Raw genomic sequence first — 19,623 nt, 5'->3', positions numbered from 1 at the left:
AGCTGTTAACAATTAAAAAGGGATGATATTCTATACTGGAAATATAGTGTTTTGTTAGTTAAAATGCATATATAGAGAAGTCAGGTTTTTACTTTCCTCTAGGCATCCAAGATTAAATAGGTTCTCGATAGAGGTTTTTGCTATATTTAACTTAAACCACTACTCTGCATACTAGCAGAATAAAATAATCGCCTACCTTAATCATCTACCTTGCTTATTCTTTTGCTGAAATGGCCACAGATTGTGCAGCTTATCAAGCAGGTTGCTAAAGTTACATAACCCTGAAACTCTTGTTTTGAGGGAAATTTACCTTTAGCTTCAAATTTACTTTAGGATATGTATTTGAACCCATATAATAGAATACAGAGTGTAAAATATACCTAAAACATGAATCATTTCAATGCAAATTGTAATGCATTTCATCTGCTAGCATCTTAATGTCTTTTTACTTACCAAAGCACTTGCTTAGATTGGTCTGTTTGTCGATGAAGACTTTAGCAGAGATAACATTTCCAAATGGCATAAACATCTGGAGAATGTCCTGGTCACCAAACTCTTGTGGTAGATGGTAAATGAAGAGATTTGCACCTTCTGGACCTTCGGATAAAATACAGATAACTTCACTTTAGTATATTTATAAAATAGTAACCCTGAAGCAGGGTGACCTATATCATTCCGGAATTATTACTTATTAGTTAAATCACACACAACTTTTAAAATCTCGTTCATATGGATAATTGCATGCTATTGCCCATGGAGCTGTCAACATTATCTCAAAATAACTTGTTAGAATGGATGTCATCTGTTTATTTATGATTCACAGAAAAAAAACACACTGTTGGGGCCTGTATTTATTATTAACCACTTCAGCCCCAGAAGATTTGGCTGCTTAAAGACCAGAGCATTTTTTTGCGATACGGCACTGCGTCACTTTAACTGACAATTGCGCGGTCGTGCGACGCTGTACCCAAACAAAATTGATTTCCTTTTTTTCCCCACAAATAGAGCTTTCTTTGGGTGGTATTTGATCATCTCTGCGGTTTTTATTTTTTGTGCTATAAACAAAAAAAGAGCGACAATTTTGAAAAAAACCCCCACTATTTTGTGCTTTTTGCTATAATAAATATCCCCATTTTTTTTTTGTTTTAAAAGCTACTTTTTTTCTCAGTTTAGTCCAATATGTATTCTTCTACATATTTTTGGTAATAAAAATTGCAATAAGCGTATAATGATTGGTTTGTGCAAAAGTTATAGCATCTACAAAATAGGGGATAGATTTATGGCGTTTTTATTATTTTTTTTTACTAGTAATGGCACCAATCTGCAATTTTTATCGTGACTGCGACATTGTGGCAGACACATCGGACACTTTTGATACATTTTTTGGGATGATTGACAATTATACAGCGTTCAGTGCTATAAAAACGCACTGATTACTGTTTAAATGTCACTGGCAGTGAGGGGGTTAACACTAGGGGGCTATCAAGGGGTTAACTGTGTTCCCTGACTGTGTGTTCTAACTGTAGGGAGAGGGGATGACAGATCGTGGTTCCTAGCTATTAGGAACTCACGATCTGTCTCTCCTCACAGAACAGGGATTTGTGTGTTTACAATAATTTCCATAGGCATGCGCAGGGGTGTGCCTGGGCACACCTTAATAACCCCATGCGGCGTAGATTTCTCCTGCTGCCTGGGCCTGTGTCATTTACCTGTTGCTTCCTTTTCTGAATGGGCACAGTGATTGATTGACAGATCACTCACTGTGTTCATTCATAACCAAAGCCTAGTGAACTGTGTTTACTAGGCTTCGGTTTGTGAATGAACAGAAAGCCGCTCAGTACAGAGCACTTCCCATTCATTCACTGTCGAGTGCATCTGGCGGTGCAGGGAAAGGGGCTGTGGAATCTCTGTCCTCAGCCCCTTTCTTTGCCACAAAAGTGAGACATCAGGGGTCTGTTCAGACCCTTGATATTTCACCAAAGCCCCCCAACGGGGCTCCTACTGTAAAAAAAAAAAAAATTAATGAAAATAAAAAACTACTGGCACCAACAACTGCCATAACTCCGATATGCTCTTCTTCAGCGGGCAGTCTGCTACAAGATAAAAGTGGTCCCTGTGGTGAATTTGCTGCGAGATCCCCCTCCCGCTGCAATCCAGTCGGCAGCGGCGGAGGCAATCGCGTTTGTCCCCTTGCTGGTTATGGAGACGAGTGAGGGGAAGATGGCCCCCACCCATCTCCATATCACTACAGGGCGGAAGCGACATCAAAATGTCACTTCTGCCCATAGCTCTTAAAGGGCCTTTTTTTTTTTCATTTTTTTAAATGAAACATTTTTTTATTTTATTTTTTGCATTTTAATGTAAATATCCCGATAAGCTTACGCGCAGAAGTGAACGCAGACGTGACTAGTGCCTGCATATGAAAACGATGTTCAAACCACACATGGGAGGTATCGCCGCGATCGGTAGAGTGAGAGGAATAATTCTAGCCCTAGACCTCCTCTATAACTTAAAACATGCAACCTGTAGACTTTTTTAAACGTCGCCTATGGAGATTTTTAAGGGTAAAAGTTTGTCGCCATTCCACGAGCAGGTGCAATTTTGAAGCATGACATGTTGGGTATCAATGTACTCAGTGTAACATTATCTTTCACAATATAAAAAAAAAATTGGGCTAACTTTACTGTTGTCTTATTTGTGTGTATTTTTTCTAAAAAAAGTGCACTTGTAAGACCGCTGCGCAAATATGGTGTGACAGAAAGTATTGCAACGACTGTCATTTTATTCTCTAGGGTGTTAGAAAAAAAATTATGTATAATGTTTGGGGGCTCTAAGTAATTTTCTAGCAAAAAAAACTATTTTTAACTTGTAAACAACAAATCTCAGAAAGAGGCTTGATCTTTAAGTGGTTAATACATTTTAAAATACTGTATTTATTGGCGTATAACACTCACTTTTTCACCATGAAAGTTGGGTGCAAATAGCGTGTGCGTGTTATACGCCAATACTTCAATTTTAGCTGCCTTGGAGGGGACAGGGAGGGGGGCGGGACGAGAGCCATCAGATTACATACAGCGAGAATCTCCTGTTTACTTGGCAGCCTCTGTAATAGGAAGTCCTGTCTCCTGGGCTGCCATTGGACCACTGTTCTGCCTATCATAGGTGATTCTCACTGAATGTAATCTGTCGGCACTCATCCCACCCCCTCTCTGTCCCCTCTAGGCTGCAGATGGGCATTGTTCAGGCTGCACTGATGGCAATGGTGAGGCTGCTGCATTGATGGCAATGGTGAGGCTACACTGATGTGGACTGATAAGGCTGCATTGATGGCACTTGTGAGGCTGCAGACGGGCATTGATAATGCTGCATTGATAGCAATGGTGAGGCTGCAAATGGGCACTGACCCTTATTTTGCTTCAAAGTCCCTTATTTAAAATTTACGTTTTTTTCCTGAAACTTCCCTCTTAAAATGAATGTGCGTGTTATACTGTTATACACCTGTGCGTGTTATACGCCGATAAATACGGTATTTGTTTACATTTATAAGTGTGTGTCTATCTATCTATCTATCTATCTATCTATCTATCTATCTATCTATCTATCTATCTATCTATCTATCTATCTATCTATATATATATCTATATATATATATATATATATATATATATATATATATATATATATATATTATTTATATATATTATATATATTATATTTTCACACGCATGCATGTGTGTTTGAGCTTTGGGGTACACAACCTATTGGAATAGTCTGCACACACCAATGATAATTTCACAATAGTTATACCTGGTCTAGAGAGAATGCTGTCTACAATGCTCTGTAGTTGAAGATAAAGTAAACAAGAAATAAAAAGGGGGCAAAAGAGAAGGAGGGAAAAGAAAAGAAAGGGATAACAAAAGACAAGAAATCATGAGCTGAAAAAGTAAACCTCACAAGAGGTAGGAGGGGTGGACAGAAGGGAAAGGGAAGACTACACAAGTTGCAATGTGCATCTCCCACATTGATGTTTAAAGAGAAATATAACTGTCCACTGGAAGTGAGGCATGGGTATTTTGGAGAATTTTTAGATGCAATCTTTCTTTCTTTGTGGAAGCAGTGTTGTCACTCTGCATAGGTCTAGCACGTCCCTGCTAAGTCAGAGCTAGAGTGTTAGACCTTTGTATTTAAGTTGATATAAATTGGGCTTTAAAGCAGACTGCTGAATTTCTCCAACACTCACAGCTTACCCAAATAATAATTGCTTGTCAGAGTATAAGTCATAATTTACATCAGGGGTCGGCAACCTGTGGTCCACACATGTGAGGTGTCGCCATGATCGTTAGAGCGAAAGCAATAATTCTAGCACAAGACCTCCTCTGTAACGCTAAACTGGTTACCTGTAGAAATTTTTAAAGCGTCGCCTGTGGAGATTTTTAAGTAGTTTATCGATATTCCACGAGTCTGTGCAATTTTAAAGCATAACATGGGGGGGGGCTGTGTAATATGCAGGGGGTGGCTGGGTAGGGGGTACTGTGTAATATGCAGAAGTGGCTGTGTTATGTAAAGGAGTTCAGATGTATAGGGGCTGTGTAATGTAAAGGGGTCCGGAGGTGTGGGACTGTGTAATGGAAAGGGGTCTGGAGGTGCGGGGCTGTGTAATGTAAAGGGGTCCAGAAGTGCGGGGTCTGTGTAATGTAAAGGGGTCCAGATTATTATCTTCATTTATTAGCAGGTGAATGCAGCTCTCCATGCATTCACATACATTGAATCCGGCTCTTAAGTGGAAAAAGGTTGCTGACCCTGATTTACATGCTGTCTCGATCTGGGAGTTCGGAGCATATCATATAGCCTGGTTTGGCTTTACCTATACTCTCTCTGCTTCAAGGTCTAGTTTTAATAAACAAGAGAAACTGTGTACAAATGTGTGTGTCTAAATCTATTTAGTATTGAGGAGACAAACGCAACACCTATACAATGAAACATTTTCCTGGAAAATATGTGCCTGTTTCCTGGTGCTATTAATAAAAGCAGTAATTAGCTGAGATAACCACATAATTTCAAAAATTCCACAATCAATACCATAAACAAATATTTTATTTAAAATAAAAAGTTTAGTTGCTGCTTTCACTGGTGGAAAGCTGTTGACGAGGCCATGGGATCAGATGGTATAGATTCCAGGATATTAAAGCAGCCTAAAGATTTCCTTTCAGCGCCACTACCAGAGCTGTGCAAGTAGTCACTATTGTCAGAAATAATTCTAGATGACTGGCAACATACAAATTTAGCCTCTCCACACAGAATTGTAGGTATGATATAATCAGATAACTAAAGACCAGTGAGCCAGATGTCAAATTTGGAGATATAAATGAAGTCAGTTTGAAATCATCTGAATATATTATCTAGAAAACTATATTAGGATTCATTCTGAAGGGAAACTTGTCTTTATATATAAGAACATGTCTTGCCATACATGTTCCGAGATCATAATTTCTAAGGATAAATATAGAATGCCAATTTTTTAAACACATTACAAAAATGTCATTACAGCCAATAAAAAAAAATATTGATGCAGAGACAATAATACATATCTTTCTTTTAATTTTGCCTTCATCCACAGACTGCCACATTGACAACCCATGAAAAACAAATACCCTAGTCATTGATGCCCAGAAGCGGAAACGGAAATAAAAATTGGACCTTGTCTTGAAGATTATTAATACAGGTATGACTCTGATGAAGCATAATGGCAAAACTGTAATGTGATGTGATAAAATGTGTACCCATACCCCATACCCAAGGACAGAATTGAGGCTGATTTACTAAAGGAGCTGAGAATCTTCACACAATACATTTTGCGAATATTCACTTAAGTAATGCATCCATAAGTAAAGCTGATTGCTTTTACTTATTTCCTCTGCACATGTTTGGATAATTGAAATAAATATTTATTGTGTGAATATTCTCAACTCTTTAGTCAATGCTCAACTTAAAGTGGTTATAAAGACAGAAGGTTTTTTATCTTAGTGCAATGCATTAAGATAAAAAACCTTCTGTGTGCAGCAGCCGCCCCAGTCCCCCCCTAATACTTACTTGAGCCCCATCTCTCTCCAGCGATGTCCACGAGTTCCTCGACCATCCAGGACTCTCCTCTTGATTGGCAGAGACACAGCAGCTGTGCCATTGGCTCCCGCTGCTGTCAGTCAAAGTCAGTAGGCCCATAAGGATATAGACGGGGCAGGGCCAAACCAGGGCTCCGTGTCTGAATGGACACAGGGAGCTGTGACTCGGCTCAGGTATCCATATAGCAAGCTGCTTGCTGTGGGGGCATTCGACAGGGAGGAGGGGCCAGGAGAGCCGAAGAGGGACCTGAGAAGAGGAGTATCCATGCTGCTCTGTGCAAAACCATTGCATAGAGCAGGTAAGTATAACATGTTTGTTATTTTTAGAGAAAAAAAAAAAGACTTTACAATCACTTTACGTAAATAAGCTCATCTATTTCTATGCTTACTGGAATTCTGATTCATCATAATCATCCCACAATAAATAAATAAATTATATTTGGTGGTTAATATAAGGACACCTGTTTCATTGCTATGATTTGAATATGCTGTATCCCATTATTAGGACATTGCTGTACTCATACTATTAGAGTGTAAGTTTGCTTTTATGCTTTCCCTATCTAATGTAAAGAATTATTATCATATATTGTCTTGTATATATATCTGCATATCTTGCATAGAATATCTCAAAAACTCTAACTACATTGGAGACTATAAAAGCCCTCTTTGACTATATTAAAATGTGCTTATTTATCTAGAGAAAAAGTGCTTAGTATAAAACTGTAGTGGTTTTTCCTATGAAAGTGTCTGAAGATTTTAGAAATTCTGTTTGAAAGACTTTTAATGAATAGGCATCATTTTTAAATCTTACAAAGCATCTCATAAGCTGATGTAATACAATAGCAGAAACAAAACAACATTTTGGATGTTGCCTTCACTGCTGCAGAAGGATAGGTTGAAATGTGCTAAGTTACTAGGGAATTAATAACTCTTTCAGTCTCTAATGTGTTAATAGTTGTCATATCACTAATTTAAAAATGACAGGAATGGTGAAAACACAGCAGGAAACTTTTATCTCAAGTGATCTCATCAGGAATAATGCTATGAAATAAAGTCCCCATTCAAAATGTGATCTTATATAATGTGTTGACTCTTACGCATTAGAGTTTGAAAAATTGTGCTTCTCCAGTCAAGACTTAAATCTGGACGTAGGTAATGTCATTTTAAAGTTAGCCTAGTCCACTGGATGGACTGTATGCTGACTCCAAATTTACAATAAGTCCTTATTATACAACAAGGGCCCATAAATATGACAGTGTCATCTTTCTCAGGAGATGTGGATTGAAAATAAATCTAATGAAAATTCAGTCATCTTTAAAGCCATCAATCAAATATCTCCCTATGCAGCATTCTCTTAAGCTACAGTTTGGATAAAGCAATTTACAATGCTAAATTCTTTAGAAAGTCTTACCTTCCTTCTGACTGCCTGCAGCACTCTGCTGCTGTAGCAAACTTTGACTGTAAAGTGTTGGCAGTGCCGCGGCAGCATACTGCTGAATTCCTGAGTAAGCCTGGGTGAGGGCATCCATTGTACCGGCTGTGCCGTTCGTCAAGCCTGTTGCGCCGAGTCCTCCATTCAGAGCAGCCATACCTGAGAGCATTTGAGCAACTTTACAAAAAACCCAACAATAGAGAAAAGAAATTGCACTTGTTCATTAGTGCTCTCTATAAATATTGACCATAATACCATTTACACCAAAAACGACTGCACTGCATGCAATAGTAATGATGACCACACCAAGTAAGAACTAATACAAAAGCACTTAAAAACAATGGTGGGTGCTAATATTTAAATGCATGCATGTATCTACAAATTGGGTGGTTCAACTTGACTACATTAGACATTTTTTTCTTAAACAGAACCATGCAAATTGTTATACAGAACAAGACTATAAACAAAAAGTATATAAATAACAAAAATATAGAAGCATCATATACTGTATATTTCAAGACTATGATGTGCTTCATTTTTTTTCTATCTGTATCTAGCTACTTTTTTTCTCTAAAGTGTATGTCAAAAATAGCCCACATTTTTCCAAATGTATGCCTTGTTTTGGGATAGAGTGTAAGAGGGTTAGAACCTCTGTCAAGTTTTTATTGCTTTGGTGCTTTAATTTGATTGTCATTTACTAGTAACCATATAAACTAACATTTCCAACTAAGATTACCCTGTCCACAATGTGACTACACTGCACTGATCTCAATGCAAAATGAAAATTGTAGTTACTATACAGGAAGTGGAAGATCAATTGAAATATTGAAATATAGTATTTGCAATACATAACTGTTTTCTTTTAATTCTTACACACCAATATTGATAATGCTAATATAAAAAATCCAATGAAAATGCCATCCACCACAGCACCAAATACTCACTGTTTACGGTACCTGCTAGTGCATTAATATTATTCAATCCCACTGTGGCTCCAGCCAATCCCTGTAGAGTGCCGAGAGAGGTCAAAGAATTCATGGCAGCTCCAGCAGATGAATTAGTTGATCCAGCCACTAGAATTAAAAATAAAAATGTTTAAATTAATAGAGATCTGCAAATAATAAAAAAAAACAAACCTACAGTCATTGATTTTTGAAAACCTTAGAAAAGCAAATGAAAATGGTATAGCATCAATTAACTTATATTCTGTTACAAGAATAGGTTAAAATGAAAAGTGATACTGTACTAGATAAAACCTCATTTTTTTACTGGGGTTTACTTCACATTTATATATAACAATCTTTCAGGTGAATTGTTACTGCTATAAAGGGAATTTGTCACCGTTACTGCTCGTGCGGTATGAACCTAAATGTAAAGATAGGCAGCACTGTTGTTGCAGCCAAAACATTTTTGTTAACATTTTGGATAAAGTATGGATGGGTGTTCTGACCAAACCTTGGTTGTTTGTCTAGTCGGAGCTGCTATTATAAATTACAGCTTCTCTCTGTCAGTGGTTGTTAAAGGCGCTGGCTGGTGCATATGGCCATATATTCGTTTAGTAATGTCATCTCTGGCCCTTGTAAATAAATCTAAGGTTAGCCCTGGAGAACTGTCATGTGTGGCATGAGCAGGAATGGTGTATCAGGGTTTTTTTCTTTTGGCAATTGGCCTATGTGCTTTATAATGATTGACAGTGAATGTGCAATGCTGGATTATTTATCTATTTTTTAAAGGACTTGTTAAAAGTAGGGGCACTGCATATAGGGGTTTTTATAAATGTATATTATGGCTTTTTAGGGCCACGTGGGGGGTTTTTTGCTTGGGTTTTTTTTTTTGCTCGGGGGGTTCACCTTTAAAAAGTGTACCAAATGTTTTTTAAACATGTTTAGCTAAAGTGACATATAGAAAAATATGCTGGTAATTTAATTTTCCTCCAATTTCCTTTTCTTTGTAAATAATGCATATGGGGGTCTGGTATGCATTTTATGCATTATTTACAAAATAAAGGAAGCTTAGAGGGAAACGACAACTGAACTTTTTTTTTCTTTGTGAATGTCACTTTTGCTATACTACTTTGTTTACATGGTGGAGATGCACTACTTCACAGACAGGATTAGGGGACCCTCCCCAAACAGTTTTTCTTAAAAGGAATATTGCATTCTAATGTTGTACTTTAAATTCACTGCTCCCTTCGAAATTGCTTTTTTTTTTGCATTGGTTCATGTCCCCTGGGGCGGTGTCAAGCCCCTATACACTTTCTTTTTTGCAGATTCCACTCCCATTGACTTCAATCGGGTTTAAATTTGTAATATGAACTTTGTTCAGCTGAACCTCCATGAGCTGAACCCAGATATGTTTGGCTTATCCCTAGTGTTAACACTTTGTCAATTTATTGTTTGACTGTAAGTGTCCTGTTGGGGAAATGTCAATTTACTTCTGGTTCTAAAGAAACACATATAGGTGAGGGGAATTCACTTCTTAGACAGTTGTCATTAGCATGGGTGACTCATTGAAAGATTTACCCCTGCCTCCTGTTCGGGTCCCAACTACAACATTTTGGATTTCTCATTGCTTTCTATTTTGATGACAGTGGTCACCAGGATAAACAGTGGGATGAATCTACCTAGTGGTGGAACTCAGACAGCAATAAAAACATGACAGGGGGCTCTGGCTCTTTCCTACTCTATTTCAAACTAAAAAAACAAACAAACAAAAAAAAAAACAATTGGCTGTACATACATTTTAAAGACTGCTTTAGTAGCTTCTTTTCTCACCTTGCTTTTTGTATATATTTGTCACATGATTTAAAAAACAATTAGACAAATGGACTGAGACAGATCTTTAAGCACCTTCTCTTTGTGATTGTATCCCATAAACGCAACACAGCTACACAAAAAAACACTGGAGCAAAAAAATGTTTGATAAAGGCATTTGGAGACTCATGTACTCCATTCTGCTTAGTTAGATCACTATGCAGAACAGGGGAGGCTAACACTGTTAGCAAAACATCCTGTGCATAATTTCATATAATAAGTCCAAATCTCTTTGCTGTGTTGGAGACGTATTCCCTGTAGTAGGTTTCCTTGGTTTCCAGACAAAAGCTGTTCAGCATTAAAAAAGGTAAAGATCCATAATGTATTATTTTCAGCATTACAGCCTTGAATGTGTTAACCAGGCAACTGGCAGAGGTACTAATCTGGGCCAAGATTCATTGTACAAAACACATTGTACAAGGAATCATACCCGCAAAACATTTGAACAAACTGAAATGAGAATGTGTGAAAGAGAGGTGCTAGCACAGCAGAAAAATGTAATATCATAATAAAGCATGGCTCCCTTCTGACAACGTGAAACTAGAGGTTCCGTTCACAGAGAATATAAAGCTACAGCTAGGCACTTGTTTCATCTTCCAGTTCTTATCATTGTCTTGCCCTTCAAGTACCATAAAAGGCAGACTTTAATAGAGCTACCTCTATCTACTCGGAAAGCAGATTTTCCCTTGCTCCTGGGTCTTCTTATAGCATTGTAACAACTTTTTCTTTTTTTTTTACATTTCAAACTGTTAACTGAAAATATGAAGGAAAAGGTGTCTGTTCAGTTTTCTACCGTTATTTTTCTTGTTATGGATTGGAAAGTATGTAATGTATTGATTTGTTAATAATAATCTGTATATAAATACTCATCCCCCCGTTAATCCCTAAAAATAAGGTAGTGTTCTTACCAGAATAAAATTGAACTGTTTAGTTATTCTGTACATATACAATGGCTAATAAAGTGATATTTTTTTCTTTCAGAGAGAAACATTTTAAAATGTTCTGTGGTGGATTTCTTGATCTTAGATCCCCGGGTTTGGCTTTAGAGTATAACGCAGCTGGCATGCCTGCTTCTTGAAGTTGTAAACACATACTCACTTTAATAATATCCACTGTGGGTAGTATTTTATATTTCTCCAGATACAAAAAGCCAGGACTCCAAACCTTATGGTGCTTTTTGCTGCATTTACTGAGGCTGAGTGGATAGTCTGCATTGCATGCAGTGGGTGTAACAAATTAGGTCTGCAATCTACTGGTCCTTGACACAGTGCAGATACAGTATACTATTCTCTGACAGCTCACTTGATGACACAGCCACTAATGACAACCCCAAATATTTTGTGAAACGCACCTTGTAGGAGTATTAGGAATATGCATAAATATCAATATTCCAGTAAAAAATATATCTGTAAGCTCTAACGAGTAGGACCCTCTGATTCCTTGTATTGAATTGAATTGTAACTGTATTGTTTACCCTAACATTGTAAGGCGCTGTGCAAACTGTTGGCGCTATATACATCATGTTTAATAATCATAATAACTCTGCCCAACCCACTAATAAGTACATGGGATAATGAATTAGGCAAAAATCTTTTACCTCACAACAGTATTCTTAGTTCCTCTGTAATGACAATAGACGTTCTAACAAAAAGAAAGGAAATGACACCTAAAGGAGAACCCCAGCCAGAAAGTAGCTTAAAGCCCCTTTCACACTTGTACGACTTGTCCTACGACTTGGGACTGCAAAGTCCTATAACAAGTCGTTCCCCATGATTTCCAATGACTAACATTCATATTAGTACGACTTCAAGTCATGCCGACTTCAAAGTAGTCCCTGCACTACTTTGATGCGAGTTACACAGGCATTCCCTGAAATCGCAGCAAAATTGGGTCAAAATCGCGGCCACGGAATCGTGGCAAAATCGCGCACCTTTGAAGTTACACAAGTATGAAAGGGGTTTAAAGTGTTACTAAAGTTAAAAAAAAAAAAAAAAATTCTATTAAAATAAAAAAACATGTTATACTTACCTGCTCTGTGCAGTGGTTTTGCACAGAGTGGCCCTGATCCTCCTTTTCTGGGGTCCCTGGTGGTGATCTTGGCTCCTCTTCTTCTTCTTGGGCCTACCATAGCCAGCCGCTGGCTATGTGGAGAACGTAGTATTCGCGCTCCCGATCTGTGTGTCTATGGAGCCGCACTCCTTAGACTTACACAGCACCACTTAGACTCGCCCCCCATGTCCTCTTCACTGCATCTGATTGACAGCAGTAAAGAGGAAAAGAGGGGAGAATAGATGCAGCCGTGCCCAGCGTGGATCTCTTCTCCCCTGTCTTCCTCTTCATACAGGGGAAGGGGGGCACAGAGAAACTGAAAGCGCTTTTCACCTTAATGCAAACAATGTATTAAGGTAAAAAAAGATTTAGGTTTAGTAACACTTTAAAGCATAACAAAAAAACACACTTTTGCTGCAGTTTTTACTTTTAATCTACAGATTTCCCCCCACTGTATTTTTTTCTGCCAATAGAAGTCCCCAGTTCCCTGGCCAGCATCATTTAACTTATTCTGGTCCATCCATCCAGTGACCGGACAGCAAAACAGAGACAGCGCAGTGATGAGCTCATCTCTCTCCATCACTCTTGATTGGCTCTTTGCTTTTGCTTTCTTTCAAACTCCAGCCCTGCTGTACAGGGACTACATACAAGAGGCTGATACAAATTCAAATTCAGATACTCACACTGCTTGCATTTAAAATATAGATTTAATGATGTATTAATGATTACAGAGGTGTCTTAATTTGTTTCCTTTAAATCTGCCTAGCGTTCGATTTTGTTTCTACTGAGTTGTGTAGCTGGAAGTCCTTTACAGATTCTCAGCAATGCTATACTAACTGATGTCACCAGGGACCATTTATAGAATTGAAATTCTGGTAACTTGTTAGAAACATCAACTCAATTGCTCAGTGAACAGCGAACACCTCCAGCCACAATCTGGAGCATAGGTACACTGTGCATAATCGCTCTTTGTCATCACCTGGTTGATAAGTTATTATTTTTAAATGACTAAATGATTTCTTACCTAGTCTTTGCCAAATACAGTATACTGTTGGATTCTTTTTAACAAACTGTGCCAAATGATTTTTTTCATATGTCAAGGAAGTGTCAAACATATTTGTACTCATCTGTCGAATGAATATAGTTCATGTAGGCCGGATTAACACCAGTGCACTGCAGTTTTGGTGCAGTGTGATTGTATGCACGTTTCACATGTGGTTTTAGGCATGCTCCCATTGACTTCTCTTCGGCCATGCAATTTCATGAAAGTGCATTGAAGTCCTGCATGCTGCATCTTTGATGTGCTTTCAGAAAATGCACAGTCTAATAAAAATCAATGGGAGCGCACTAAAAACTGTGTGTACAACGCATATACAATCTCTCTGAGCCCAAACCGCAGCGCACTGATGGGAACCCAGCCTAAGGCGACTAAGCCATAAGTTAGAGGAACAGATCCTGGTCAAGCTGAGAAGCCACTGCATGGTTTGTCTCACAGTAAACAAAATGCAGAGTGTGGAAAAGGTAAGACAATTGCATACAAAAAATTGCATACAAAAGCAAGATTTGCAGGCAACTAAAGTGCATGTCAGTATTTGCAAAAAATCCAGAGATACGAAGTCTAACAAAAAAGCAATATCTCATAATTGTGGAAGAAAGAATACTTTTCCAAAATAGTTCAGGACCAAAATTACCATAGTAAAAATCCAGAGAAAAAGAGTATTTACTGCTGTTCTGTAGCATGCACCTGAGAGCACATAGGGGTTTATTTACTATAGGCAAATAGACTGCACACTTTGCAAAGTGCATTTGTACTCTGCAAGTGCAGTTGCTCCAGAGCTTAGTAAATGAGGTAAAGCTTCACTTTACAAAGAATACCCAAACATGACAAAAATCAGCAGAGCTTCTGCTCATTTACTAAGCTCTGGAGCAACTGCTCCTACAGAGTGCAACTGCACTTTGCAAAGTGCACAGTCTATTTGCCATTAGTAAATCAACCCCAAAGAATCAGTAATGAGATCATGCATAATATACAGAAATAACAAATAGAGACTTTTGTTAAATTTAGTTAAAGTTTTCTTGGACATAGCAATGTGAATTTAAAGTAAATGCAGAAGTCTATTTACCAACTTCGCCTGTTAAAACTATACCCATTAATACAATGTGGTATTAAAACTGGTGCACACAGAATCTGATGCAGGGGTGCAGGTTTTATTGTCAAAGCTTAGCTGAACAAGCTGAAGATAGAAGCTGATTGGTCACTATGCACAGCTGCACCAGATTTTAGTAAATCTCCTGTTATGAGTGGTACATGTGAGTGCTTAATGGCATCTTAAACTATGTACAACAACCCTCATGAATGTCAAAAGCCAGAAAGTGAATCTGTTATTTTTTTTAGAGACAATAATGCTTCAAATATTCTGTGAAGAAAAGCCCTTGGGACTGGTTCACACGTGTGCAGGTGGTTCCTACTGCGGGTCCACACCAGCTCCTGCAGCTGCAACCACACGCATGGAAAACGCGGGAGATGCGTACAGGTGCCATTATTCCTAATGACACCCACATGCACTGGAAATCGCAGCCGCTACCTGCTCTGGGAACTGCACTACATTTGCTGTTTCTGTGCAGGCTGCAATTTAAGAAATGGAGCTGGGACCTTTTCCCTGCATTTTCAGGAGGCATAGCAGCCTATTCAAATGAATGGGCTGCCATGCCCACAGGCAACACAGGTCACAGAGCCTCACAAGTGTCAACCAGGCCTCAAAGTATATGCAAACCCCCACCTTGTAAAACAACCCATTCGGTTTAAGATAATAATAAAAGGCAAAATATTTGTGCATATATATATATATATATATATATATATATATATATATATATATATATAAAACTACCCCCCCCTTCTTTTTATAAGTGTTTACATACTCTCTGTTCCCAACTGCATAAGGATCTTAGAGAGCTAGGGATGGAGAAATACAAGCACACTGATTTTCCCAGTGAATGGCTGTGCAGGGCAGGGGTGTGTCAGCACAAGTCTGATCATTGGAAGAGAGCAGGCTGAGTTCTCAGCACAGCTAGAAAAACTGACCAAACTGTGCTTTCATGCCTAGTGTTGTTTTTTTTTACATAAAATGTATGTCCTTTTTTTTCCCCACAAATAGAGCTTTATTTTTGTAGTATTTGATCACCTCTGCAGTTTAAATTTTTTGTTCTATAAACAAAAAACGACATGTGTGTGTGTGTTTTTTTTAAATGTATATATTTTTTTGCACATCTATTTATCTTTTTTGTGAGGAACATTTAGGCTGATTTTTTTTCTGATGAATTTTGGTGATGAATTTTCTGGATGCAATTCCTGGATGCTATTTCCTCATATTGTGTTTTGTATATCAATTTTTGCATATTTTTACCTTCACGGTACTGGCTGGAACCTATGCACAAATAATAGTTTGTGCATAGGTAAGTAATAGAGCACTAAATACATACACCTTTTTGGTATAGGATATAGGGTGAGAACCCCTTTAAATACACCAATTTCACACATTGACATACAGTATATCTCACTGCCTGTTACTTGGTTAATTGCACTTTCACCTGAGAAGAGTGACTCACCCAGAATTTTCACTCTTCAGGTGATAGGCAGCGCCACTCACTCACCCCTATACTTACATACTTTTTCACACTGTTGGTGCCCCAACTTTGGAGCCCCCCCAGGGGAGGCAGCAGCCCAGCCTATATCTAAGCGCAGAATCTACTAATTTATATATCTCAATTGCAAATATCCTACTCATTTCAACATCAGGAACTGTAATCCTATTTCTAATACTATGTATTGCATTATTGTATTTTGTCACATGCATCATAGGGCAAATTACTTTGTCAGGTTGTGTGGAAATGTCCATTTGTGCTAGACATAGCAATAGGAGGCACTAGAACTGTGTTTTGAGAGTGACCTCTGTACTGGAGACTTCAGATTGAACAGAAATAAAATGCACATGAAAAGCAAACTTTGTGATATAACATCTATAAATTGTGTAACTGAGATCATCCTGACTCTCAAAGTGCTAACTTAATATAGCACAATGAACCCCCCCCCCCCCCCCCACCAAAAAACACTAGTAACTTTGTGATACCTTAAGGGATTTGGTTAGAAAAAAAAACATATTTTTGTCACAGTGACACAAATGGCAGGGACATTAATATTATCATTCCACTAGAATAAGAAGCATGAAATACTGGATGGGAGAAATAAAGAACTAATCTACTGTGAGGCATTCAATAAAGAAAACCCATTTATTCCTATGCTGGCACAGATGTGGATGTTGTCTACTGCTGAGCAACCTACATATGTCAGTATAGTCAAAGAGGCTTCTTGGCTATGTACTAGTGAACTGTAATGACAATGCAACAGCGGCTTATCTCTGCATGTCTTTATTTGATATTTATTGTGTTTCCTGTCCCACTGACAGTCTCCAATTGGACGAAGGCTGAACTTTTAAATTGCATTTCTTCAGTCGCTCCCAAGATACTAGCTAACACGTAAATAACCATATTGAAATTTGCCTACTACGAAATGCTTAGCCTCCTAGCATATTTCAATAAAACCACAGTAGGCCTTGCTTGTGTTCTATGTTTGTTTTCTTTTTATAAAGCATGGTCACAAAGGATAGCAGTGTTTATTCATGGTGATTTACCAATGTCTCTGTTAATAATGCTAGTGCAATAAAAAAGTAATGAAATATTTGTTTTTTTTATGGTTTGTCATAAAGGGCAACATTATAATGTGACCATTAATTTAATGTTATTTATCATGTACTGTATTGCATCCGTAGGAATGTGCCTGCATGTAAATTTGATGCAGGGCTGTAAAAGAAATGTCCAGACATAATTAATGTCAGCAGCCCTGGCCAGTGAAGAAAAGATTATATACAGTTCATATTTGGTTGTGAGTAGCATAAAAACAGTGGTTATATCAGTTATGTACAGGATAAATGGGGCTCCAATGAATCATTTTGCTTGCCCTGTAACCCACTGCTATCAATATGTTCCACTTTCCCAGTAAGGCACTCAAACATAGCGAGCCTTTGGGCTAGGTGGCAGCTGTGTGACGACCTCTGACAAAGACAAGTTCAGATGAAAATCTCAGCGAAGAATGTAGAGATTTATTTTATTAGCTTTTTGTGAAAGAGCTCAGTATTTTACCTTTAGTAAATCATCCTCGGTGAACTGTTTGAATATTCACTTTAATAATCTAATTGTGAAAAGCAAATTTCTGTTTACTTAATTCATCTGCACATGATTGGATAACTGAAGTGTATATTGATACAATATATTGTGTGAAGATTCTCAACTCCTTTACTAAATCAGCTTAAACCAATTAAAGCTCAACTTCAGCAAATTAGCAGCCCCCCTCTTACACCCTCTAACTATCCAAATGCCCATTTTACTTATCTTAAGCCACAGTTAGGTTACTTCCTAGGGTACTTCTTTGGGTGTTTTGCCTGCATGGCACCACCTATTACTGGAGGGGGCACTTCCAGGGACCAGGGCATCTCTTATAGGCTTCAAAGGCAGGGGAACTTATGGAGGCAGTGAGGGGACCAGTGCCCAAGAAGATAACAAGCAGGGAAAAATGCCTGGTTCCGAGTGCCGGAAATTAGCTTAGCTCATAGAGCAGTGATGGTGAACCTTGGCACCCCAGATGTTTTGGAACAACATTTCCCATGATGCTGAACTACACTACAGAGTACATGAGCATCATGTTAAATATAGTGCCAAAACATCTGGGGTACCAAGGTTCGCCATCACTGTCATAGAGGAAACTGTGACTTTGATCTATTAAACAGCAGAATGGCTTGGGAAGAGGTGTTTGGAGTAAAGACAGAGGACTAAGGTAATTAATGTACAAGACACTATTTAAATTTCATTTTTGCCTGGAGCTGGGCTTTAAGTGTGTGGATTGATTTTGTAAAGACACAGATATTCAGCAATATGTACACACCCTATGTGCATGACTCTTCAGGTGCCCAAATCATTTAAAGTGTTTGTTAGCCCCCCCAAAAAAAATATGCTGCACCTGTCCCTTTAATGTGCAAGCTGCAGCTTGGTGCTTTTGCTTTTTGCATTACTTCTCTGTATCTCTTATAATACTCATTTGATCATGCCAGCTTCTGGCTTCCCCCCTGAGAACAGACCACGGTTATCATGGCTGCTGAGCCAAGATACCATGGTCTAAATGCGTGTCTGCGTCATCCGCAGGTCTCTTCTCTCCTCTCTGCCTCTTTTCAGCTCCCCCTCCTCCCCCTCCCTCTTCCTGTCAACACTGTAGTCATAAGTCATAAAACAATCTCCTTCACTCCGAACCCCGCCCCTCTCCACCGCTTTCCGCCCCTCTCCGCCCCCTCCCCTATCCTCTCCTCTCGTACAGACTTGGTTGATTGCAATGTTTACCTGAAGCTACTCCTCTCCCTTGCTTGTAGTAACAATGTACTATAGAGGGAGAGAGCAGCTTGCAGAATAGTCTTGGATGGTATTTCACTAGCTAATCATTTTGTACACTTAACCATTTGCCGACCGCTGCACGCCGATATACGTCGGGCCAATGGCAGCGGTGGGCAAATGGGTGTACCTGTACATTCCCTTTAATTGAGGGGGCTAGCGTGCGCGCGCCGCATACAGTGTGCCCATGTCCAGGTAATCATGTCACAGAGCCGCAGAATGGGAAGATGTGAACAAGGCATTTCCTCGTTCTGCCTAGTGACATGACAGAGATCACTGCTCCCTGTCATCGGGAGCAGTGATCGCTGTCATGTGAGTGGAAGCCCACCCCCCCACAGTTAGAATCACTCCCTAGGACACACTTAACCCCTTGATCTCCCCCTACTGTTTAACCCCTTCCCTGCCAGTGTCATTTACACAGTAATCAGTGCATTTTTATAGCACTGATCGCTGTATAAATGGCAATGGTCTCAAAATAGTGTCAAAAGTGTCTGATGTGTCTGCCATAATGTCGCAATTACGATAAAAATCGCAGATCGCCACCATTACTACTAAAAAAAAATATTAATAATAAAAATGCCATAAAACTATCCCCTATTTTGTAGACGCTATAACTTTTGTGCAAACCAATCAATATATGCTTATTGCGATTTTTTTTTACCAAAAATATGTAGAAGAATACATATCGGCCTAAACTGAGGAAAAAATGTGTTTT

The 19,623-nt window shown here is 38.6% G+C and overlaps 1 protein-coding gene across 27 annotated transcripts in view; it reads right to left on the bottom strand.

Moving 5' to 3' along the window:
- The window catches only part of CELF2 (CUGBP Elav-like family member 2), a 785,403-nt gene that overhangs the window by 9,078 nt on the left and 756,702 nt on the right, over positions 1 to 19,623 (bottom strand). For 12 of the 27 annotated variants that reach the window (XM_073619451.1, XM_073619452.1, XM_073619461.1 and 9 more), the window contains 3 exons: positions 8,496 to 8,624; positions 7,531 to 7,728; positions 454 to 597 (listed from right to left, as the gene is read on the bottom strand). In XM_073619451.1, coding sequence (XP_073475552.1) covers positions 454 to 597; positions 7,531 to 7,728; positions 8,496 to 8,624 — 471 coding nt within the window. The remainder of the gene's footprint in view (positions 1 to 453; positions 598 to 7,530; positions 7,729 to 8,495; positions 8,625 to 19,623) is intronic. The other 15 variants (XM_073619456.1, XM_073619465.1, XM_073619460.1 and 12 more) reach the window with 3 other exon arrangements.

This window comes from Aquarana catesbeiana, linkage group LG03, assembly GCF_042186555.1.
Source record: "Aquarana catesbeiana isolate 2022-GZ linkage group LG03, ASM4218655v1, whole genome shotgun sequence".
Classification (NCBI taxonomy): domain Eukaryota; kingdom Metazoa; phylum Chordata; class Amphibia; order Anura; family Ranidae; genus Aquarana; species Aquarana catesbeiana.
This window is presented reverse-complemented; position numbering and strand designations above follow the sequence as displayed.